Raw genomic sequence first — 19,227 nt, forward strand, 5'->3', positions numbered from 1 at the left:
CATAGTTTCTCAATGGGATTGGGATCTGGGAGTTTTCCTGTCCATAGACCCAACATTTCAATGTTCTGCTCACCGAGCCACTTAGTTATTACTTTTTTTTTGTGAAATGGTGCTCCATAATGCTATAAAAAGCATTGTTCATTACCAGATTGTTCCGGGATTGTTGGGGAAAGTTGCGCTTTGGAGGATCTTTAGATTCCATTCTTTATTCATGGCAACCCCACACACAAAGTCTCAAGATACTTTACTGTTGGCAAGTCACAGGACTCATGTAGCTCTCAACCTTTCTTCTTCAGACAATCATTCTTCTAAATATCCCAAATAGTCTGAGGAGGGCTGCATCATAGAAGAAAAGGGAAAAAACACTTTACCCCAGTCCTCTGCAGTCCAATCCCTGTAACTCCTGCATAATGTCAGTCTATCATAGTAACATAGTATGTAAGGCTAGAAGAAAAGACATGTCCATCCAGTTCAGCCTATTAGACCCCCAACCCCGCAACAAATGTTGATCCGGAGAAAGGCAAAAAGAGCTAATGAAGTAGAAGCCAATTTTCCCAATTTAAGGGGAAAAATTCCTTCCCGACTCCAATCTGGCAATCGGAATAATCCCTGGATCACCGACCCTTCTGAAGTTATTAATAACATAATATTGTTACATTCAAAAAAGGCATCCAGGCCCTCTTTTAGTGAGTTCACCATCACCACGTCTTCAGGCAGATAGTTCCATAGTCTTACAGCTCTTACAGTAAAGAACCCCCTTCCATATGGGTGTAGAAACCAGTCCTTGATGCTTGTCTGTGAGAGAAGTGGCTTCTTTGCTGCTATTCTTGACACCAGATCGGCCTCCATAAGCCTTTGCCTCACTGTGTGTGCAGATGCACTGACACCTACCTGCTGCCATTCCTGAGCAAGCTTTGCACTGGTGTTGAATGGATCCCATAGCCAAATCCTCTTTTTGGAGACGGTCCTGGCACTTGCTGGACTTTCTTGGACGCCCTGAAGACTTCTCCACAGCAACGAAACCCCTTTTCTTGAAGATCAGATATATGGTTGATTTAGTGGCACTCTTACAAGCAGCAGTGTCCTTGCCTGTAAAGTCCTTCGGATGCAAAACAATGACTCCTGCAAATGTTTCCTTGGAGTTAGGCCAGGCGCACAGGAAGAGTTTGAATTCCGCAAGCGCATTTCCGCAGTGGATGACCTGTGATACATTGTGGAAACTCATTGCGAATGTGATAGTTTTTCTGCGCAGATGTGAACATATCACAGCGTCTCTCTCTCCTATGTATTCTGCTTGCCAGTTCAGAGTGATTCCGCCTCTTATACACAATCTTAATTGCGTATGGGCGGCAGAACATACACATTCCACTGACGTCAATGGAAGCTGTCCGCTCGGAATATGTGCTAAAATAGAGCATGCTGCGATTTTTCAGCAGCCTTTCAATGTCCGCATTTTACTGCGGATCTTCTGCATGGACAACGATCGCGAATTCTGCAGTTAAGAGAAGACAACTTTGCGAGATACCACGGGATCTGAAGAAATTGTTCGGTTTCAAAAACAGTTAGATGCATATACCAAATAGTACCTCATAAATCACCCAGAGGAGAACCATCCCCCCAATAACATGTTTATTCACGCTTCCATCTCATGTTTTCAATAATATGTAGCTATACACATTACTTTTTTTTTTTGGAAACGCACCTGGATCTTGGAAACAAATGTCTATAGTTATTTAACTTGTTTGTCCTCTGCGTGTTGACAGAGTAAATGTTTATTCCTTTCATGTGTCTACCCCGCCCCCATTATCATTGAAATAGGAAATCTGAATTAAACATGTATTTTTTTTTACCACCCCCCCACTTTTTTTTTTCTGTACCCAAAACATTTACAAATAAAGAATTTATATTAAAAATAAATAAATCCGTTCGTGTGAGACCCCCTCTTCCTTAAAGGGGTTGTCTCGCGAAAGCAAGTGGGGTTAAGCACTTCTGTATGGCCATATTAATGCACTTTGTAATATACATCGTGCATTAAATATGAGCCATACAGAAGTTATGCACTTACCCATTCCGTTGCTGGCGTCCCCGTCTCCATGGCTCCGTCTAATTTCAGCATCTAATCGCCCGATTACACGCACTTGCGCAGAAGGATCTTCTCCCTTCTGGTCGGTCCGGGCACGAGCGGCGTTCTGGCTCTGCCCCCTCCTACGCGTCATCGCGTAGCCCCGCCCCGTCACGCGTGCCGATTCCAGCCAATCAGGAGGCTGGAATCGGCAATGGACCGCCCAGAGCCCATGGCGCACCATGGGAAAAGACCCGCGGTGCATCATGGGAGAAAACCGCAGTGCATCCCTGGGAAAGGACCGGCGGCCATCTTAGGGAGAAGATTTTTATAAGTTCATATTTCATCACATCGGTGAGTAGCAAGCGGTTTAAAAACCGCTTTAAAGTGCTATTTTATGCCGGGGGGGGGGGGTGACCGGGGGAATGGGCTAATTTAAAATTTTGATGTTTTGCCTCGGGACAACCCCTTTAAGGCTCATTTACACGCAACAATTATTGCTCGAAATTTGTTCGAACGACCGCAAATGAGCGATCATCATTGCGTGTAAAAGCTGCTATTGTTCGCTTTTCAGCTGAACAATGATTTTAAATTGAGCTTAAAGTCCATTGCTCAGCCACAGTGAGATAACAGGAACCGCATGCAGTGTTCTCAGCGGGAGTCAGCAAATAACTTTGTATTCTACCAACAGCCCATGCGAGAACAAAGCAGCTGTGTTCCACAGACCACATGCTGTGCTCTGCAAACTGCTCCCAGAGGCTCATTTACATGCAAATGAAGCTAATCAAGTGTTAATGGACATTAGTGTCCATTAAAACTTTATGCAAAATGATCGCTAAAACGTATTGTTTGAGAATTATCTTTGCATCTAAGTGGGCCTTTAATCATGGTTAATGCCTGGTTTAGACAACGGTTCTTGCTCAAAAGACATCTTTTGGTATACAGCTGTGCGCTCCGTGCAGGGTATGCAGAACACAGCAGGAGCGCTGTGTTCCTTATACCCCGGTTGTGTTCACAGAGCAGAATACTAGCAGAAACAATAGTATCAGCGGTATCCCGCTGTGAACCCGATAAGGCCGATTGTTCTCTTTCAGCATGCTGAAAGAGACCGATCAGCGACTCGTTAAGAAAAACTGCACAATGTCAGTGCAGTTAGACCCAACGATTCTCGCTCAAAAGACAGCTTTGAGTGATTTTTGAGCGAGAATCGTTGTGTCTATACCAGCCTTAACAGAAGACAAAGAATTCAAGCACCAGGCCCGTTTATCGCTCTGTCAAGCTGAGTAATAACAACAGCTTTGTTCTCCTTAACACTTTCTCCTAAACCACTTAAATGTTAGGTCATTTTGTAGCAAGGCTGAAATTCAGTGTAAATTGGATTTCTGTAAGCAAGTTAATCTTTATGGCAAGGAATGGCTGTGCAATTCATCTGATCACTCTTCAGAACTATCTGAAGTTAATGCAAATTTAACTAGAAAAACTGAAGCAGCAAACACTGAAATCCAAAATTTGTTTCAGTCTCAAAACTTTTGGCCACGACTGTATATTCAGCAATGAATATATTTTTACATTTTATATAGCGCTACAATCTATAGTTCAGTAACTTTACAAAAGGAATCATGCAAGGTTTTTAGATTATACTTTTTTGTGTTAAAAAAAAAAAAAAGTCCACGAAGTTACATCTTGTTACTAGAAACCATCAATATTGCTGTCAAACACATCCTTAAATTGTCACCAACTTTTCAAACGACTTGTGTGCTTATATGATAGCCAATGTGATAACTAGCAAAACTGCCATTTACTTTGTTTACCTAAAATGATGTTTCTGTGCTGAAAAATCCCTTTAAGTGTTGGTCACTAGGGGTCTCCCTTCCTTCTAACACTGTCCACTGCCCACAATCAAGTGTGCGATGGTCCTTTTACACGGGGCAAGCTGTGGGGGCAAAACAATGGCGATACTCATCCCAATGATGCTTGCTCTTGTGCTAATACATAGGAGTATCATTGGCATCGCTCACAGTGCTGCCGGAATGGAGGTGAAGTGGGCCAGGGAGCGCACTCTCCATTCACAGTTACAGTCGTTCAAAAATGATCAACTGCTGCTTACACAGAACACACACGTTAGTTTTTTGTATGCAGAAACTGAACAATTCTCGTTCAGTCGCTGCATAAGTTTACACGGGGAGTTTATCGTTCAAATTCCAGCGAGAATCTGAACGATAATTATCCCATGTAAAAGGGCCGTTACTGGAGATAGCCAGAACAGAAAATGGAGAAAGATGAGTCACTGCCCTCATCAAAGTATATGAGAGCATAGGTGGGGGAGAAAAAAAAGCCACACACAGTCATCCTGCGAGAGCTAATGGTGAGTTGTCTGCTATTTTCTGCAATATTCTTGTTTTTTTTATATAAAAGATTAAAAAGTGACACCATGGATAATGCTGTGTTTAGTACTTACTTTAAGAGAAATGATTTCCTTGAACGCCGTCTACATTTTGGAGATGGCTGCTCAGCATCCAACCCCGAATTATCAAGCGTTTCTGACCATTTAACAGATGTAATGCGTGATCTTTTTACTGCAATAAAAGCAGTCAATACTTCAGACAGTAATTACAAACATCCCTGTAATTAGCATTATAATTAAGGAGAGAAAAAGAAAAGTTCACAATTATACTTCCATAATAAACATGGCCCGTAATACAATTAGAATAAGTCTCCCTCTATTACTACATGCGTTTTCACAAAGACCCTATAGTATAACTAATAATCCGAACGCCACTGCTAAAATTCACAAAATTACCAGCGGAAGATGAGAACGCTTCCAAAATACAGTCCGTCATTACTCGAGAATGGTTTGTCCGAGGGTAAATTCACTTTAAAAAACAGGAAAACAAGAGAAAAAAAAAAAACATCTTAAAAACTTACCTGGCGAGCAGCTGTAGGTTCGACATTCTGCGCATTCCCAAGCTTGGTTTACCTGCGCGACTGTCGAGCAAGCAATGTGTGTACCGCTGGATCCGCAGCACTGACAGCGTACAATTTCCCACTTACTGTAAGAGGACAGGAACAAAATAAAAATTCAAGGGCTATTCCGGCTGTGAAGCAAATGTTCAAAAACTCCAGATAGAAAACGCGTTTGCGCCAAGTTTATACAAACTTGGTTATGGTTATAAATCAAGCAGCCATTACCTTCTTATCCTGTCTTCAATTTCTGATGTTTCCCAACATCGGTATTTTCCAAGATGGCTGCTGCATCCCTGCTGACACGCAACTTGAAACTACATGTATCACAACTCCGCTCTGTACTTCCTTTCCGTGCATGTCCCCACTAAGCTTGTTTTATGCATGACGAGCTGTAGGTTTTATTGGTACCATTTTTGGGGTACATATAATGCATTGTATATAATTTTATGGTGCACGCGTGAAAGCCTTGATATGCAAGATGTCTCCAACAGCCGGAGCTGGAGATGTCAGTCAAGACCTCAGCGGGGCACGTTTCAACAACAGAAGGAGAAGAGTGCCCAGACCAAAGTGGGAGGTGAACCACCATCAGACAGTCCACTTCCCATTTGCATACAGCAATTCAACAGTTATTTCTAGAGAGAAGCATTAAATCAAAGTAATAAAGGTAACTTTATAAACTTCTTCAAGCCCCACATCTCACATTACCGTTGTTATCATTGACATCATGTTTTGACTGTCTTTCTTTAACTGTCTTTCCTACGATGTAGCACATAATCACCTTTCTGGAACATTATAGTCCCGACCATTCCGACAAAGGCATTTTCTAACATCACAGCGTTGATGTCGCACTAAAAGTTCCTGGAAGGCATTTTCTTCTAGTTCCCATGATGCATCTCTACATAAAGAAGAGATGTACACACTTGATATCACAACACACAAACAAAAGCTCCCTGGCCTTATCTGTTTGCTTGTAAAGCTCTAAACTGCATTGTCTGCAGCAATAAATATGATTAGAAAGGACCAAAAAATAAAAACTATATACCTTTCTGGAATATGGATTCCCATGCGTAGCATCTCCTTCTGGAAGATGTCTCTATCATTGCATACTGTACATCGGAAGAAGAATAGTCCAGCACTCAGAGCTTGATGCTGCAATAGAAAATAGAATGCTTAAAGGGGTATTCCCAAGATAAACTTTTATCACTTACCCTTAGGCCCAATGTCCATGGTCAAATTTGAATTGCGGGACACCCACGTGGACAAGTCGCAGTTCAAGCCGCCCATAGGAAGACATGGGCGTCCACACATGAATTAAAGCGCGCGGATTTCTTTTGCAGATGTTGTAGTCCGGAAAACAAATTGCAGCATGCTTCATTTTGCTGCGGTTCTCGCATGGACGGCTTCCATTGAAGTTAATGGAAGCTGTCTGACCTGCAGCCCATCTGCAATTGAATTACGGTATCTGACCGTCCCGTGGACATGATGTCATAATATAGGTGATAAAATCTGATCAATAGGTTTTCATTGATAAGACCCCCATAAATCCTGAGAGCTTGTCATTGCGGGGTTGCTTCTACCAACTGCGCTGACGTGAAAATAAATGGAGCTGTGGCCGCAGATGCGCGGAAGCCACTCCATTAATTTCAATGGGGCCGATTGAAACAGGCAGTCCCGTTGAAATTTAATAGAGTGGCACAGTGCATGTGCGGCCATAGCTTCATTTACCCTCGTCATAACTGCGGGGAGTGTAGGGAGGAGGACGGAGTAAACGGGACTCCATTTCTCAGGATTGGTGGAGCTTTCACCGGTGAGAACTTCCCCACCGATCAGACTTATTACCTATCCTGTGTATAGGTGATAAAAAAGTCAACCTTGGTACCACCCCTTGAAGGTAGATTAGTTTTCAAACCTTGCATAGCAGAACAGAGGAGAGAAATTTATTTTTATGTTAGGTTTGAACTTAAACAAAAAAGCTGTTAAGAATGAGATACACTGTAATAACATTCCAAATACCTGTAGGCAGTCTCTATGGTACCAGGATGTCTTGCAACAAGGTCCTCGTAGTACATGATAAGAAGGAACCTGTTCAACATTCTCCAGGCATATTGTGCAGGAAGAATGCTCATTACTTTGTGTAGTGAGGAGTTTCTGGACAGGCCGATGCTCCCAGCAGTAAGAACTACAACAATTTATAGTAAAAAGAGACAAAATCTTTTTACAGAATGCAATTAGAGTATGTTGGGGACCACGAGAATAAGGTCTCCACTGATAATGGCATCTACTATATCACAGACATTCAAGAATGATGGAAGGAAAAAAATATTCATAGTTTGGGCTGGAGGAAGGATAGCGTTTCCTTTTCGCTCTCATGAAGACACCCCATGTCCATATTCAAGAACATAGATCTGTGATGATCAGATGATTGGAGTACCAACTTTTTTTCAAAAGAGGGTTGTCCCATGTAGACTTTAAAAGAAGTTATGAACACAGTACTGACTTTCTCTGACACATGCTTCTGCACACACAAAAGGATTTACAGGTAGTGTTCATCCATTACCTCTGAAAAGTCCAGTCTACTCCATGTAACCCCTTAAAGATCAGGCTGTTTTGGTCCTAAAAGACCAGACACATTTTAGTGATCTTACCCATGTGGTGGCTTTACTGCCTTATTTTCTTTTCCTTCAGCTACCAAAATTACTTTTCCTGTATTTTTCCCCTGTGAAATACAGGGCTATGTTTTATTTTTTTTTTCACTGACTTTTTTTCCCGTTTTATTGGAGGTAAAAAAAGCTAAAAAAAAAAAAATATTAAGATTTGTTTTTTTAATTTACAGTTTATTTTACTGTAAATATACTAATTAAAAAAATACAAGTATGGGAATGGGTTTCTTTATCCCGTTTTGGTATAGTGTATGTATAATTTTGGATTACAGGTCGCATACGGCAATGGTTTTAGTTGGCAGTTGGTCATTTTCTTTTTTATGTATATATTTTTATTTATTTATTTTAGATATTTTTTAACTTTATTCTTCCATCATCTATATCCCCCATAACATCATATAAGACAACTGAGGGGCATCCATAGGAGTAGCATACCCTGCAAACATTCCCCTGTAGTGACAGCAGTCACTAACAGTGCTCATCAAGGTCTGCTAGGACCATCACGTGATACTGGAAATAATACTTTCACTATCACTTTTTAGTACATTGAGTGCTACGTAGCTTGAAGAGGAGAAGGCAGAAACTGTTAACAGCTTCTCCTTTCTACTCTGGGTCCTTCTCTGCTGTGTGACAGCTGAGAACATGACCTGCCCCTGCTTCATTGCAGGAGCAGAGGCTTTAAAACTCACGTCGTACATCTGCTATAGTCAGGGATTAAAGCCCAGGACCAAGCACATACATTTACTGGGCTTGGTCCTAAAGGGGTTACTGGAATTAGTTCTAGGGACATCCTTCAACAACTATATTGACAGAGCATGCAATCTTGCCAACCTCCAAATCAACATTGTAGAAAATTGGTTAAACTATACGGACCTATGTTTTTATAATCTTTATTGCCTCTCCCCATTTATTATTTTTAGACCTTTCACTCTATACATTTATAGCATCTACTAACTGCTTAGTACTGTTCCCAGATGAATGGAGACCCCCACCAAATCAGACCTATTATAAAGTACCCATTCTAAGAAAAATCCTTAATATTCTGTGCTCATAAAATTATTAATGTTCCAAATTTTATTTTATGTTAGAGTACAAAATTATTTCCCCAAGGATAGGATACTTGTATAAAAACATTTTTCTGCTGAGCATTGCTTCATGCTACTACTGTAACATTTACATGACAGGTTGTGTGTGTGGAGGAGATTTCTTATAAGGGACCTAATCGCACTGCCATATTTTGACTATTTTATGTACGGAATTCACAAGTGTGCCCTGCCAGGACTGCAGATGTCCTGAGCCAAACCCCGAGCATCATACGCACATATGATGCTTGGAGTTTAGGTCCAGAGACCCACTATCAGGCCAGGACACAATCCTGAATTCGGTCCATAAAACAGAGACAAAATATGGCAGTGCGATTAGCCCTCACTTATTAACAGCTGTAAGTGATCTTAAGCAAGAAATTACCTGAATATGTCCATGAATTGGAAGATGCACTGCTTTTCCATCCCGCAAGGAAAATGATAACCACGTTTACAACGAGGAGCTACGCAGCCGATGGATGCTCCGTTTCCTTTACATACATAGCATTTCTGGCAACGGAGACCAACAGGCTTATTATTAAGTATTTGGAGAGAGGTCAGTGAGAAAATAAGTGTTTCAAAGATAAATAAATTGAAACAAGTCAGACGTTGTAAGCGCTGCACTACGAGTGATAGTACACAAGTGCTGCACTACGAGTGATAGTACACGAGACCCAAAAAGTTCTTCAGATCAACGAGTGCCTTCTGCTCTAATTCACAAGAGCTGAAGAGGATTCAGAGACCAATGTATTCCAACAACAACTGAAATCTACAGACCATCCTTTTGGTTGGGGATCAGAGCCCCCAGACTCCCATTAATACTATTTCTTAACACGTTTCTAGGTTAGAAATTAGAATTTCACTTGAAATAAATATTGAGAGAGAGATTATATATATCATCAAATTCTATGCTTACCAATTTCCTGGCTCGGTTCAATTCTTTCTTAATGTCACTGATAAGGAATCCATATATACCCTCATCATCTTTGCCCCTCTGCCAGATGCCGCTGGATAGCAGCTAGGAGAAAAATTGTTCACATTAAATTCATATCATGTGCGTGACTAATTATCTACAGCGACATATATATCGTATCGCATAGTGTCCTGTTGGCTCTTACATATATTCCATTGAGAAACATTTGGATATGCCATAGATGTGTAATGGCTGAGAAATGTAAATGCAAGTGGACAGCTGTAACACACGGGCAGGCAGACGCAATGGTTTCCACAGCTCCCATGTACTATGATGTAGAGAGCCATGGCCAGCTCTTCCTTGTCTTTAGCACCACCACAGCTAAATAGCTTTCCATAAGGAGAGAAGTGCCTTTAACCCCTTTACGCTAGGGTGTACATTTATGTCTTGGGCAGGCAGTATTTGTATGGAGTGGGACTGGGAGCCAATCCTGCTCCATACATGATGGACGCTGGCTTTCTGACAAGTGACACTTGCCTGCAACAGCTGCAATCAGTGTGAACACTGATCGCAGCTATTAGCCCTTTAAAAGCTCTGATCGGTGTTGGTAGGTCCAAAACAGCCCCCCCCCCCCCCCCCCCCCCGTGATGAGATTGCGTAATGCTGATTGATTGCCATGGCAGCCTGGGGCCTTCTGAAGGCCCCTAGGGCCACCATGACTGATTGCCTATCAAGGCGTGCCTGTAGTATGTATTAATAGAGTGCCTGTGAAGGTGTGGTATTGCGGGAGTGAACAGTCAGGAAAAAAAAGAAGCAATGCCAGAATTGCACTTTTTTGGTCACTCTGTCTCCAGGAACAAAATTTAATAAGAAATTATCAAAAAGTCATATGAACTCCAAAATAGTACCGATAGAAAGTACATTATTTCCACACTAGAGGCAGAAAAAGAAAAATAGTTAAGGTAATTAGAAGATGGTGGCAGAAAATAAAATAGCTTTGAAAATAAATATTTTTTAAAAGTATAACAGCAATAAAAAAGCTATAGACATTTGGCATCGTCGTAATCACAATGACCTACAGAATAAATGTATCATGTCATTTTAGCTGCACTGTGTATGCCGTAAACACAAGACCCCCCCCCCCCCCATCCTTCCAAAGATGACAGAGATGCAAGAGGATTTCCACTTAGAATTTGCTAAAAGTTTCTCAGCACATTATACGGTACAATAAACAGCACCACTGAAAACTACAACTCATCCTGCAAAAAAAACAAGCCCTCGGACAGCTACATCGATGGGAAAATAAAAGACATTTTGATTTTTTGAAAGTAGGATTAACCACCATCATGCCCCATGTACTCACCAAACAGTAATAATGTAAAGTCAGGCTGTGCTCTTTGTAGGTTTTCTTCTCTCCGTACTTCTCAATGCAGTCATCTTTACGTCCACATAGCATGCAGGCTGTTAAGATCAGACAGGGCTGGTTTTATGCTGTAAACATGTATACACTACAAAGTATTTTACATTTACATTACAAAAAACCCTTCAAAAAAAAAAGCCAAAAAATCCCCACATAGGAACATTTCCAATCCAATTTCTTTAGGGCTCGATCACATAGGCATATTGTCACCGCGTATTACACATGCATGTATCTTGCGGGGTAATACACGGTGAATGAAGTCAATCAACTTTCATTGTTCCGCGCACCCATGCGTATCGATATGCAAGAGAAATAAATCGCAGTGTGCTCTATTTCTCTGCATATGTATGTAGTCCGAGCCCTACACCTAGTATGGGCAACGTATGGTGCATTGCGTATGGACAGCGTTTTCATACGCATTCCGAGCAGGAAATTTAAAAAAAGAAAAAAAAAGATAAAAAGGGTCCCACTGCGTCATATCTATGTGCGAGTGGTACGCGACCATATGCCGTCTCTACCCACAGCGTTTAATATATACGCCCACCAATAAGAGATGTCACTGAAAGTTGTGGATTTTGCTGATACAGTCTGGCTTGGGCTATTAGTAATGAATAATTTAGAAACTCTTCTGTATGCCTCGTATATACCTGTTTTAGTCAATATACCCATTATAGGTTGCCTGCAATCTTAGTTCCTTACTGCCCGCTGTTATTGTTCCCCTACGTTTCCCATTATGGCTCTGGCTTTGCAGATAGAGGGGCAGAGTCTCCCCACACTGCACTTGCTTTACAGAATCGTATCTAAGGGCAGCATGTAATAGATCAGTGACACACAACTGCTGGCTCCTAACACACTGCAGGGCCTCAGAGTATTCCCACCTCAGCCTCACACTGCTCTCTTCTACCTCCCGCTTGTGTAAGGGTTCTTCCCATCAGCTCCTACAAGCAGAAGCAGGGAGAGCAATGTGAGGCTCCATCTTATAGAAATACACTGGACTCTGGGCAGATATAGACAGCTATAAGGAGTCAGGGGAGATATATTTCCCTGCAGTCAATTATTGTATGGAATCTCCTACCAATATGCACGAAGACAGAGCATGCTGTGATTTTTCTTGCACACGTGTTTAACGCAATTTCGTGAGCGGCAACATGGCCACCTACGAGAGATTAGTATAGCATATTCCTCGTGTGAGCCCGGCCGTAGAGTGGTAAATGACAACAGACAACATACCAAGAGAAATAAATGATTCAGAATGCCAATTATAAGCTATATTTCACAACCAATGCATGTCTTGTACTCACGCAAGTCCACTGTGGCCGCAGGGCTGGAGTCACTCATATTGACACCGTTACCTTTAAGACTCCTGTAAAGAAGTACAAAGTATATTAGTGCGTACCGCGGCTTCACATGCTGCAAATTATGGTCATATTTATTGGAAAAAGTTAACTCCTATCACAGTTGTTCTGAACGTGAGCAATATCAATATATTATACGTGCTATATGCTAGAGAAATTGTCAGCTCACCCCGTCCTTCATATCCCACCCCACCCTGATAGTAAACAGAAGGGAAAAAAAGCAACTTGGATGATATGAAAGAATTTATTTCAACCTTTTAGTGAAAACCTGGCTAAGAAAAACAAACAAACAGTGTAGGTGTTTTCAATGCCTACGTTTCCAGCAGGAGCTTTTAGACATTGCAACAAACCCGTGCTATATATGTACATCTCTGTGCGGTCTTAGACCGCTTCCACGCGGCCGAGAAACCCGCATGAAATTTTGCGTTGCGAGACGCGTGAATATGAACCCCATTCTTTTAAAAGGATTCATATACATGGGCGAGGTTTTTGCGCATCGCGGTGTTGGAAAAAGCCCAAAACGCTGCATGTCCTATCTTTTCACATTGATTTTAATTGGAGATTTAATGCATCGCATGGCTCTCACATGCCGTACGATGTTCCCCATTTAAATCAATTGGAAACGCTTCCGATCCGCTATCACGTGTGAACCTCACATGAGGGGAACGGAACTTCACAGATTTAAAGGGGTTGTCTCGCGGCAGCAAGTGAGGTTATATACTTCTGTATGGCCATATTAATGCACTTTGTAATATACATCGTGCATTAAATATGAGCCATACAGAAGTTATTCACTTACCTGCTCCGTTGCTGGCGTCCCCGTCGCCATGGATCCGTCTAATTCTGATGTCTTCTGGCATTTTTAGACACGCTTGCGCTGTGCGGTCTTCTGCCTGGTGAATGGGGCCGCTCGTGCCGGAGAGCTGGTCCTCGTAGCTCCGCCCCGTCACGTGTGCCGATTCCAGCCAATCAGGAGGCTGGAATCGGCAATGGAACACACAGAGCCCATGGTGCACCATGGGAGAAGACCCGCAGTGCATCCCTGGGAAAGGACCGGCGGCCATCTTAGGGAGAAGATTTTTATAACTCCATATTTCGTCGGATCGGTGAGTAGCAAGCGGTTTAAAAACCGCTTTAATTTGCTATTTTATGCCGGGGGGTGACAGGGGGAATGGGGTAATGTTACATTTTGATGTTTGCCGCGAGACAACCCCTTTAATGTTTTCGTCTGAAAAGAAAAAAAAAAGCGAGAGTTTCTCGGCCTGATATCGCACTTGCCCGTGTGTAGGTAGTCAAAGTACAAACAAGCTTAATTTAAAAAATTGAAATAAATTAATTAAAAAAAAAAAAAAAACTGATAGGGAAAACACCTTTAGCTAAAATTGCTTCACAAACACTCTGTCCATTGTGGTTGCTGCTGACCAGGGCATGTGACTGCAGCAGCCAATCATGGGCTATAGAAGGTCACTGCTGTGGTCAGTGATTGGCTGTAGTGGTCACATGTCTTGGTCAGTAGCAGCCAGGAAGGACAGAGTTGTTGTGTTGCAATTTTAGATACAGGGAAAACCCCTTTAAAGGGAAATCTGTTATGGCAGTCCTCACAGAGAGCAGCACAAGGTAGTGACAGGCTGGTTGCAGGGATGTGTCAGCTTTATGTATCTTTTCAGTAGTTTGGAAGAAACTTGCATTAGTAGCTATCACAGAAATAGTTCTGGATATACATGAGCTGCAGCTGGCCACACCCACCCCAACCTTCCAGCCAATGATTAAGAGTTCTCTCTCTATGTATAATAATAGGCAGACAGCTGTCAATCAGTGACTGGAAGGGGGGGGGAGGAGCAGGAAGATAGCGGCAGCTCCTTACTATCAAGCACTACTTGGTATTATTGTATCTTGCCACCACGGGAAGTTTGGGTGGTCACAAGATACAGGCTGCTTGACAGCCTGGGAACACCCCCACTTTTTAATTGGCTAAAGGGCTGCCTCCCCCTGCTTGGGCTCTCAGGTCCTGGCACTGACTAACAGCTGCTTCCCTGCACTGCCAGCACACGTGACCAGGGAGCGGTGGTGCGGTATTGGACAGTCTTACTGCAGTGTACCTGCTCCCCTCCAGCCTTCCCCACAGCCTCCCGGCCCCCTTTCTCACTCAGCGCTGTGCTGTCCAGTCCCCGATGCTGCACCGCTGCCAGATAAGAAGAAGCAGCCGCTGTGCCGCCAGGGAAGCCGCTCTCAGTGAGTCGCAGGCCCTAAGAGATGATGCCGCGCCACTGCTCCCTCACTATCCACAGCCACCTCTTTCTCAAGCCACTGTCGCAGTCAGATAAGAAGAAGCCGCTGTGCCGCCAGGGAAGCTGCTCTTGGTGAGTGGCAGGACCCGAGAGCCTGAGCAGGGGGAGGCAGCCCTGTAGCCAATTAAAGAGTGGGGGTGTGCCCAGGCTGTCAAGCAGCCTGTATCTTGTCACCACCCCCACTTCCCGTGGTGGCAAGATACAATAATACCAAGTAGTCCTTGATAGTAAGGCGCTGCCTGCTATCTTCCAGCTCCCCACCTTCCAGTCACTGATTGAAAGCTGTCTGCCTATTATACATAGAGAGAGAACTCTTAATCATTGGCTGGAAGGTTGGGGTGGGTGTGGCTAGCTGCAGCTCATGTAAAGCCTGGGTGCTGTCAAGCATCCTGTATGTTGTCACCACCCACACTTCCGGTGGTGACAAGATACAATAATACCGGACTACTTTTTGATACTACTTCACACCACCTTTGACTCCCGCGGAGTCCTTGGATGCACCAATATACACTAAAATAGAGCATGTTGCGTTTTTTTGCACGCACAAAAAGTATAGTGAGAATGAACCCATTGAAAACAATGGGTTCTATTCTCTGTGTATTAAGGGGACAAATATGTCTGTGTGAATAAGCCCTAAGAGCGCGCTATTGGTCCAAGTTCTTGGACCAATATCGCACTCGTCCCGTGTGAATACATCCTGACGAATAAAACAAACCGGATTTTTTTTTCCCCCCAGAATTTTTCAAAGTTTATTTATTTTGCTCACTTATGTAGCACATACATGCATCTCGGCGCTGTATATCACATGGTACATTAACTCCCTCACCCCCGTGATTTCATTGTACATTATGCACACATAATATCTAGTGAATGGAGTCAATGAAAGTACACTGATTTTCTTTGGTCCACTCACTCTTGCATATATTTCTTGTGTAAATTACGCACGTAAAAAGAACGCAGCATGTTCCATTTTACCGTGCATTACGGGCGCACAGCTTTATTACTTTCTATGGGTGCATTTGGGACACAGTACATACACAATAACATTGCTTATTTATGATGCTCTTTATGCATGTTGCTAGGAGACATGAGTAGAAAGTAAAAAAAATAAACAAACAAGAAATCAGAAAGTCGGTGCAGGACCGAGTGTGTAAAATGGCCAAAATGTGACATTACAGGGAGACGCTTGTGTGAGCCTGGGCTAAAGAAAGGGTGAAAATGTTGCAAAATAAAATTTTAAAAACTATAGTTTTGGTATATAGTTAATCATACTGAGCCATACAACTAATTGAAGGTATTATTTATGCCGCACAGTATACGCCGAGAACAAAAGAAAAAAAATTAACGTCAGAACTGTAGCTTTTATCTTCCCTCTAAAGGATAATAGGAATAAAAAATTATTAATTTTGCCCGTTGCCAAAAAAAGGGATAAATGAAGACTAAATGAACTTCCGATGAAAAAATAAAAATGTTTACGGCTCTTGGAACGCGGTAAAACAAAAGCAAACTTTTAAAAAGTTATAAACTTTGTATCACTGTAATCGGGCTGGCAGAGAGAATATTGCGTGCCAAGCGCCATGAAAATAAATGCCAAGAAACAATGGCAAATTGTTCCCCCCCCCCCCCCCCCCCCCCAAGACCCCCTAATAAAAGCTTTATAAAAATTACCATGAATATATATATATTCACACACACCCCAGAGTGATGACACAACAATGGAAAAATCAAACAAACAAAAAACAATGGAGCGGTCACTAAGGCTAAACACCAATAAAAAAAAATACAAGTTGCCTCACAAAAGACAGGCTTGTCAACAGAAAACAACAAAACAACAACTTCTAGCGGCTGGCAGGCGGAGGTGAAGGATGATAATGGGGAGGGTGCCTTCTTTCTTTGGCTGGGGAATAAATGCAGCCCATCGTGGGGAACTACAAGTCCCAGCAGGCTGTGCAGCAGCTGGAGAGTGCCAGGCTGATACTTTATAACGAGCCCGGTGTTATAGACAGGGGACCCTATACTAGACAGACAGGGCAGAGCCGGCTGCGCGCACGTCACAGCTGGACGCATAGAAGGACGCTAGCAGGCACCAGCGCCGTAGCGGACTGACAGTGCGGGCAGCGACCTTGGTACATACCCGGAGCAGCGCTCTCCGCTCCTCCGCCGCCTCCTCTATGTTCTCTTTCTCTCCCCTTCAAAGTTCAAACCGCCCCGAAAATTCAAACCCTAACATCCGGTTCCCACCCGGAAACTGCTCACCAGCGTCTAGAGTGGAGTGGGCTAAAGGAGGTGCGACGTCAGAAGGTCAGGTGACTGTCCTTAGTCACGTGACTGTAGCTAGACACGAGCTGTGTTGTCCGAGCTTCGGGGCGTTTCTTTAGCAGGGGTCGCCGTATAGGGTACGTTTATGGGGGTCATGTGAAAAGCACACGGTGGGATGTAGGGGTGCGCAGGAGGTACAGGGTGAGTTTCTGGTGGTAAGGAGTGAATTGAAAAGTATAGGGGGGACTGGATGATGCTTGTGATGTTCACAGGAGTCCCGTGGATCTTTTTGTGTTGTGAATTAAAGGGATTGTCTGTTTAAAATTAACTTTTTAACCCCTTAAGAACATGCCCCCCCCCCTCCTTTTAAAAAATCATAATTCCTTTATTTACCCATCACCGCTACTGTATGAAGGCTTGTTTTTTGCAGGTCGAGTTGTATTTTTCAGTGGTACTATAGAATGTACTGAAAACCTTGAAAAAAATGTGGAGTAAAATGAAAATAAAACAAACTGAATTCCGCCATCTTTCGGTGAATGTTGTCTCTATGGCTCCTGGCTGCCATGATATTTGCTTGGCTCCCTGCGGGGCGGGGCGGGGGGGTCATACAGGACCTCTACACATAGTTTGGGGGATTTAAATGCTGTTGTCAGAATTGACAGTGGCACTTAAAAGGTTAACAGGTCAAACCAGCTGCACGGCTTATCGGGGCTGTTGCTGACAGGTCCTAGATGTAAGAAACAGCCAGCACCCATGTTGTATGGAACAAGATCGCCCTCCTACAGACCCCGAACTTGCAGGTTGTAACTGCACGCCCTGTAGCGTTAAGGGGTTAAGCATTTCCCATTTATTTTTTGTACTCCTTACTTTTGAGGACATTGATCCAGTCAGTATTATTGTATCTTGACACCACCTGAAGCTAGAAGTTTGACAGAAGGAATGTCCCCTCTCACACCCCTAACCGATTGGTTCCATGACCCAAGGTCCTGGAAGCTGCGCGTCAAGAAACAATAATAGACATTTTGCCCACCGGTGCTCCCAATACAGCCCTGCCCCATGCCGCGGCTTTCTGCGGTGTACGCTCCCCAGCAGCAGCGCGCACATGTTGGACTGCCAGGTTTCTGCGCTGGCTTCTGGCACACAGCTTCAGGGGCCGGAGGGACGCTAGGAGGCCACACGTGCCGATTGGTGGCTGTCTGTGCTACCTTGCATGAAGAGGCAGAACGCAGACAAAGCCCCACTTCCAAGGACTGCTAGTCGGACGGTACAGTCACCGGGGAACAAGAAGCATCACCAGCAGGGTGCCCGTGGAGGCTGGTAGAGGGGCTGGAAGCTTCTACTGCACATGTATATTGGCTTGGGGAATAAGCTGCAGCAGCGGGGAGCCCGGGAGAGGAGCCGGGAGACTGTAATCCAGAACTATAGTTGCCTGGCAGCAGGGCTGACGATCAGCTGCCGCAAACAGACGACCACACACGGCTGCATCGGCAAGCACAGTGAACGGACGGGGACCTTGCCAGACTGACAGCAGCAGTGAGGACCTTCCATGACGGCCGTGACGGGAGCCACGCTTTCAGAATGAATGCAGCCAGGACCTGCATGGGAGCCTTAGCTCCAGCCAATCAGGTACAGGGGGCATCACCCCCTGTCAGTCTTGACTCCACCAGGACTTCCTAGTGGCTTCAAGATACAATAATACCGTTCCAGTCAATATGGTTTAGGACATCTCTGAGCTGGTCGAACTTGGCCTTCCTAAAGTTTAGTATTTTGTAGCTCCCCAATAAAATACTCTCTTAAAGGACAAGTTGAAATGTATTATATTATGGTCACTATTTCCCAGCTGCCCCCCAGTAATAGATTTGCAGTGGCTTCTGTTTTACTTGGTGGCCTATGAGTATTGTATTATTGTTTTATTCTCCATGTATCTCTGCTCATAGAAACTTCACATGTTCATCTCATTCCCATTTATCTTCTCATAATGTGGGCAATAAACAGGATTTTACATAAAGATAACTCCCTCCCCCTTTCCAGTTTTTACAATCCCTTCTGAACAGACTATAACCCTGTAAATTAACCACCCAGTCACAGTTTCATCCAACCAGGTCTCAGTTATTCCTGCTATGCCATAGTTATCCTCAGACATTATTACTTCCAGTTCCACGGCAAAACGCAGGGAATTAAAGGCATGTAGTTTTGATTTTTCCTTCACATTTGCGGATAGGAA

At 43.5% G+C, this 19,227-nt stretch overlaps 1 protein-coding gene across 1 annotated transcript in view; it reads right to left on the bottom strand.

Moving 5' to 3' along the window:
• G2E3 (G2/M-phase specific E3 ubiquitin protein ligase) overlaps positions 1 to 17,007 on the bottom strand; it is a 40,576-nt gene extending 23,569 nt beyond the window's left edge. The window contains exons 1-10 of the mRNA XM_066608575.1: positions 16,879 to 17,007; positions 12,403 to 12,464; positions 11,045 to 11,142; positions 9,685 to 9,786; positions 9,154 to 9,278; positions 7,040 to 7,205; positions 6,069 to 6,175; positions 5,805 to 5,921; positions 4,988 to 5,112; positions 4,521 to 4,638 (exon numbers count right to left, since the gene is read on the bottom strand). Of these exons, the coding sequence (XP_066464672.1) occupies positions 4,521 to 4,638; positions 4,988 to 5,112; positions 5,805 to 5,921; positions 6,069 to 6,175; positions 7,040 to 7,205; positions 9,154 to 9,278; positions 9,685 to 9,786; positions 11,045 to 11,142; positions 12,403 to 12,439 (995 nt within the window). The 5' untranslated portion in view covers positions 12,440 to 12,464; positions 16,879 to 17,007. The remainder of the gene's footprint in view (positions 1 to 4,520; positions 4,639 to 4,987; positions 5,113 to 5,804; positions 5,922 to 6,068; positions 6,176 to 7,039; positions 7,206 to 9,153; positions 9,279 to 9,684; positions 9,787 to 11,044; positions 11,143 to 12,402; positions 12,465 to 16,878) is intronic.
• Between the last annotated feature and the right edge of the window lie 2,220 nt (positions 17,008 to 19,227).

This window comes from Eleutherodactylus coqui, chromosome 6 (assembly GCF_035609145.1).
Source record: "Eleutherodactylus coqui strain aEleCoq1 chromosome 6, aEleCoq1.hap1, whole genome shotgun sequence".
Classification (NCBI taxonomy): Eukaryota; Metazoa; Chordata; class Amphibia; order Anura; family Eleutherodactylidae; genus Eleutherodactylus; species Eleutherodactylus coqui.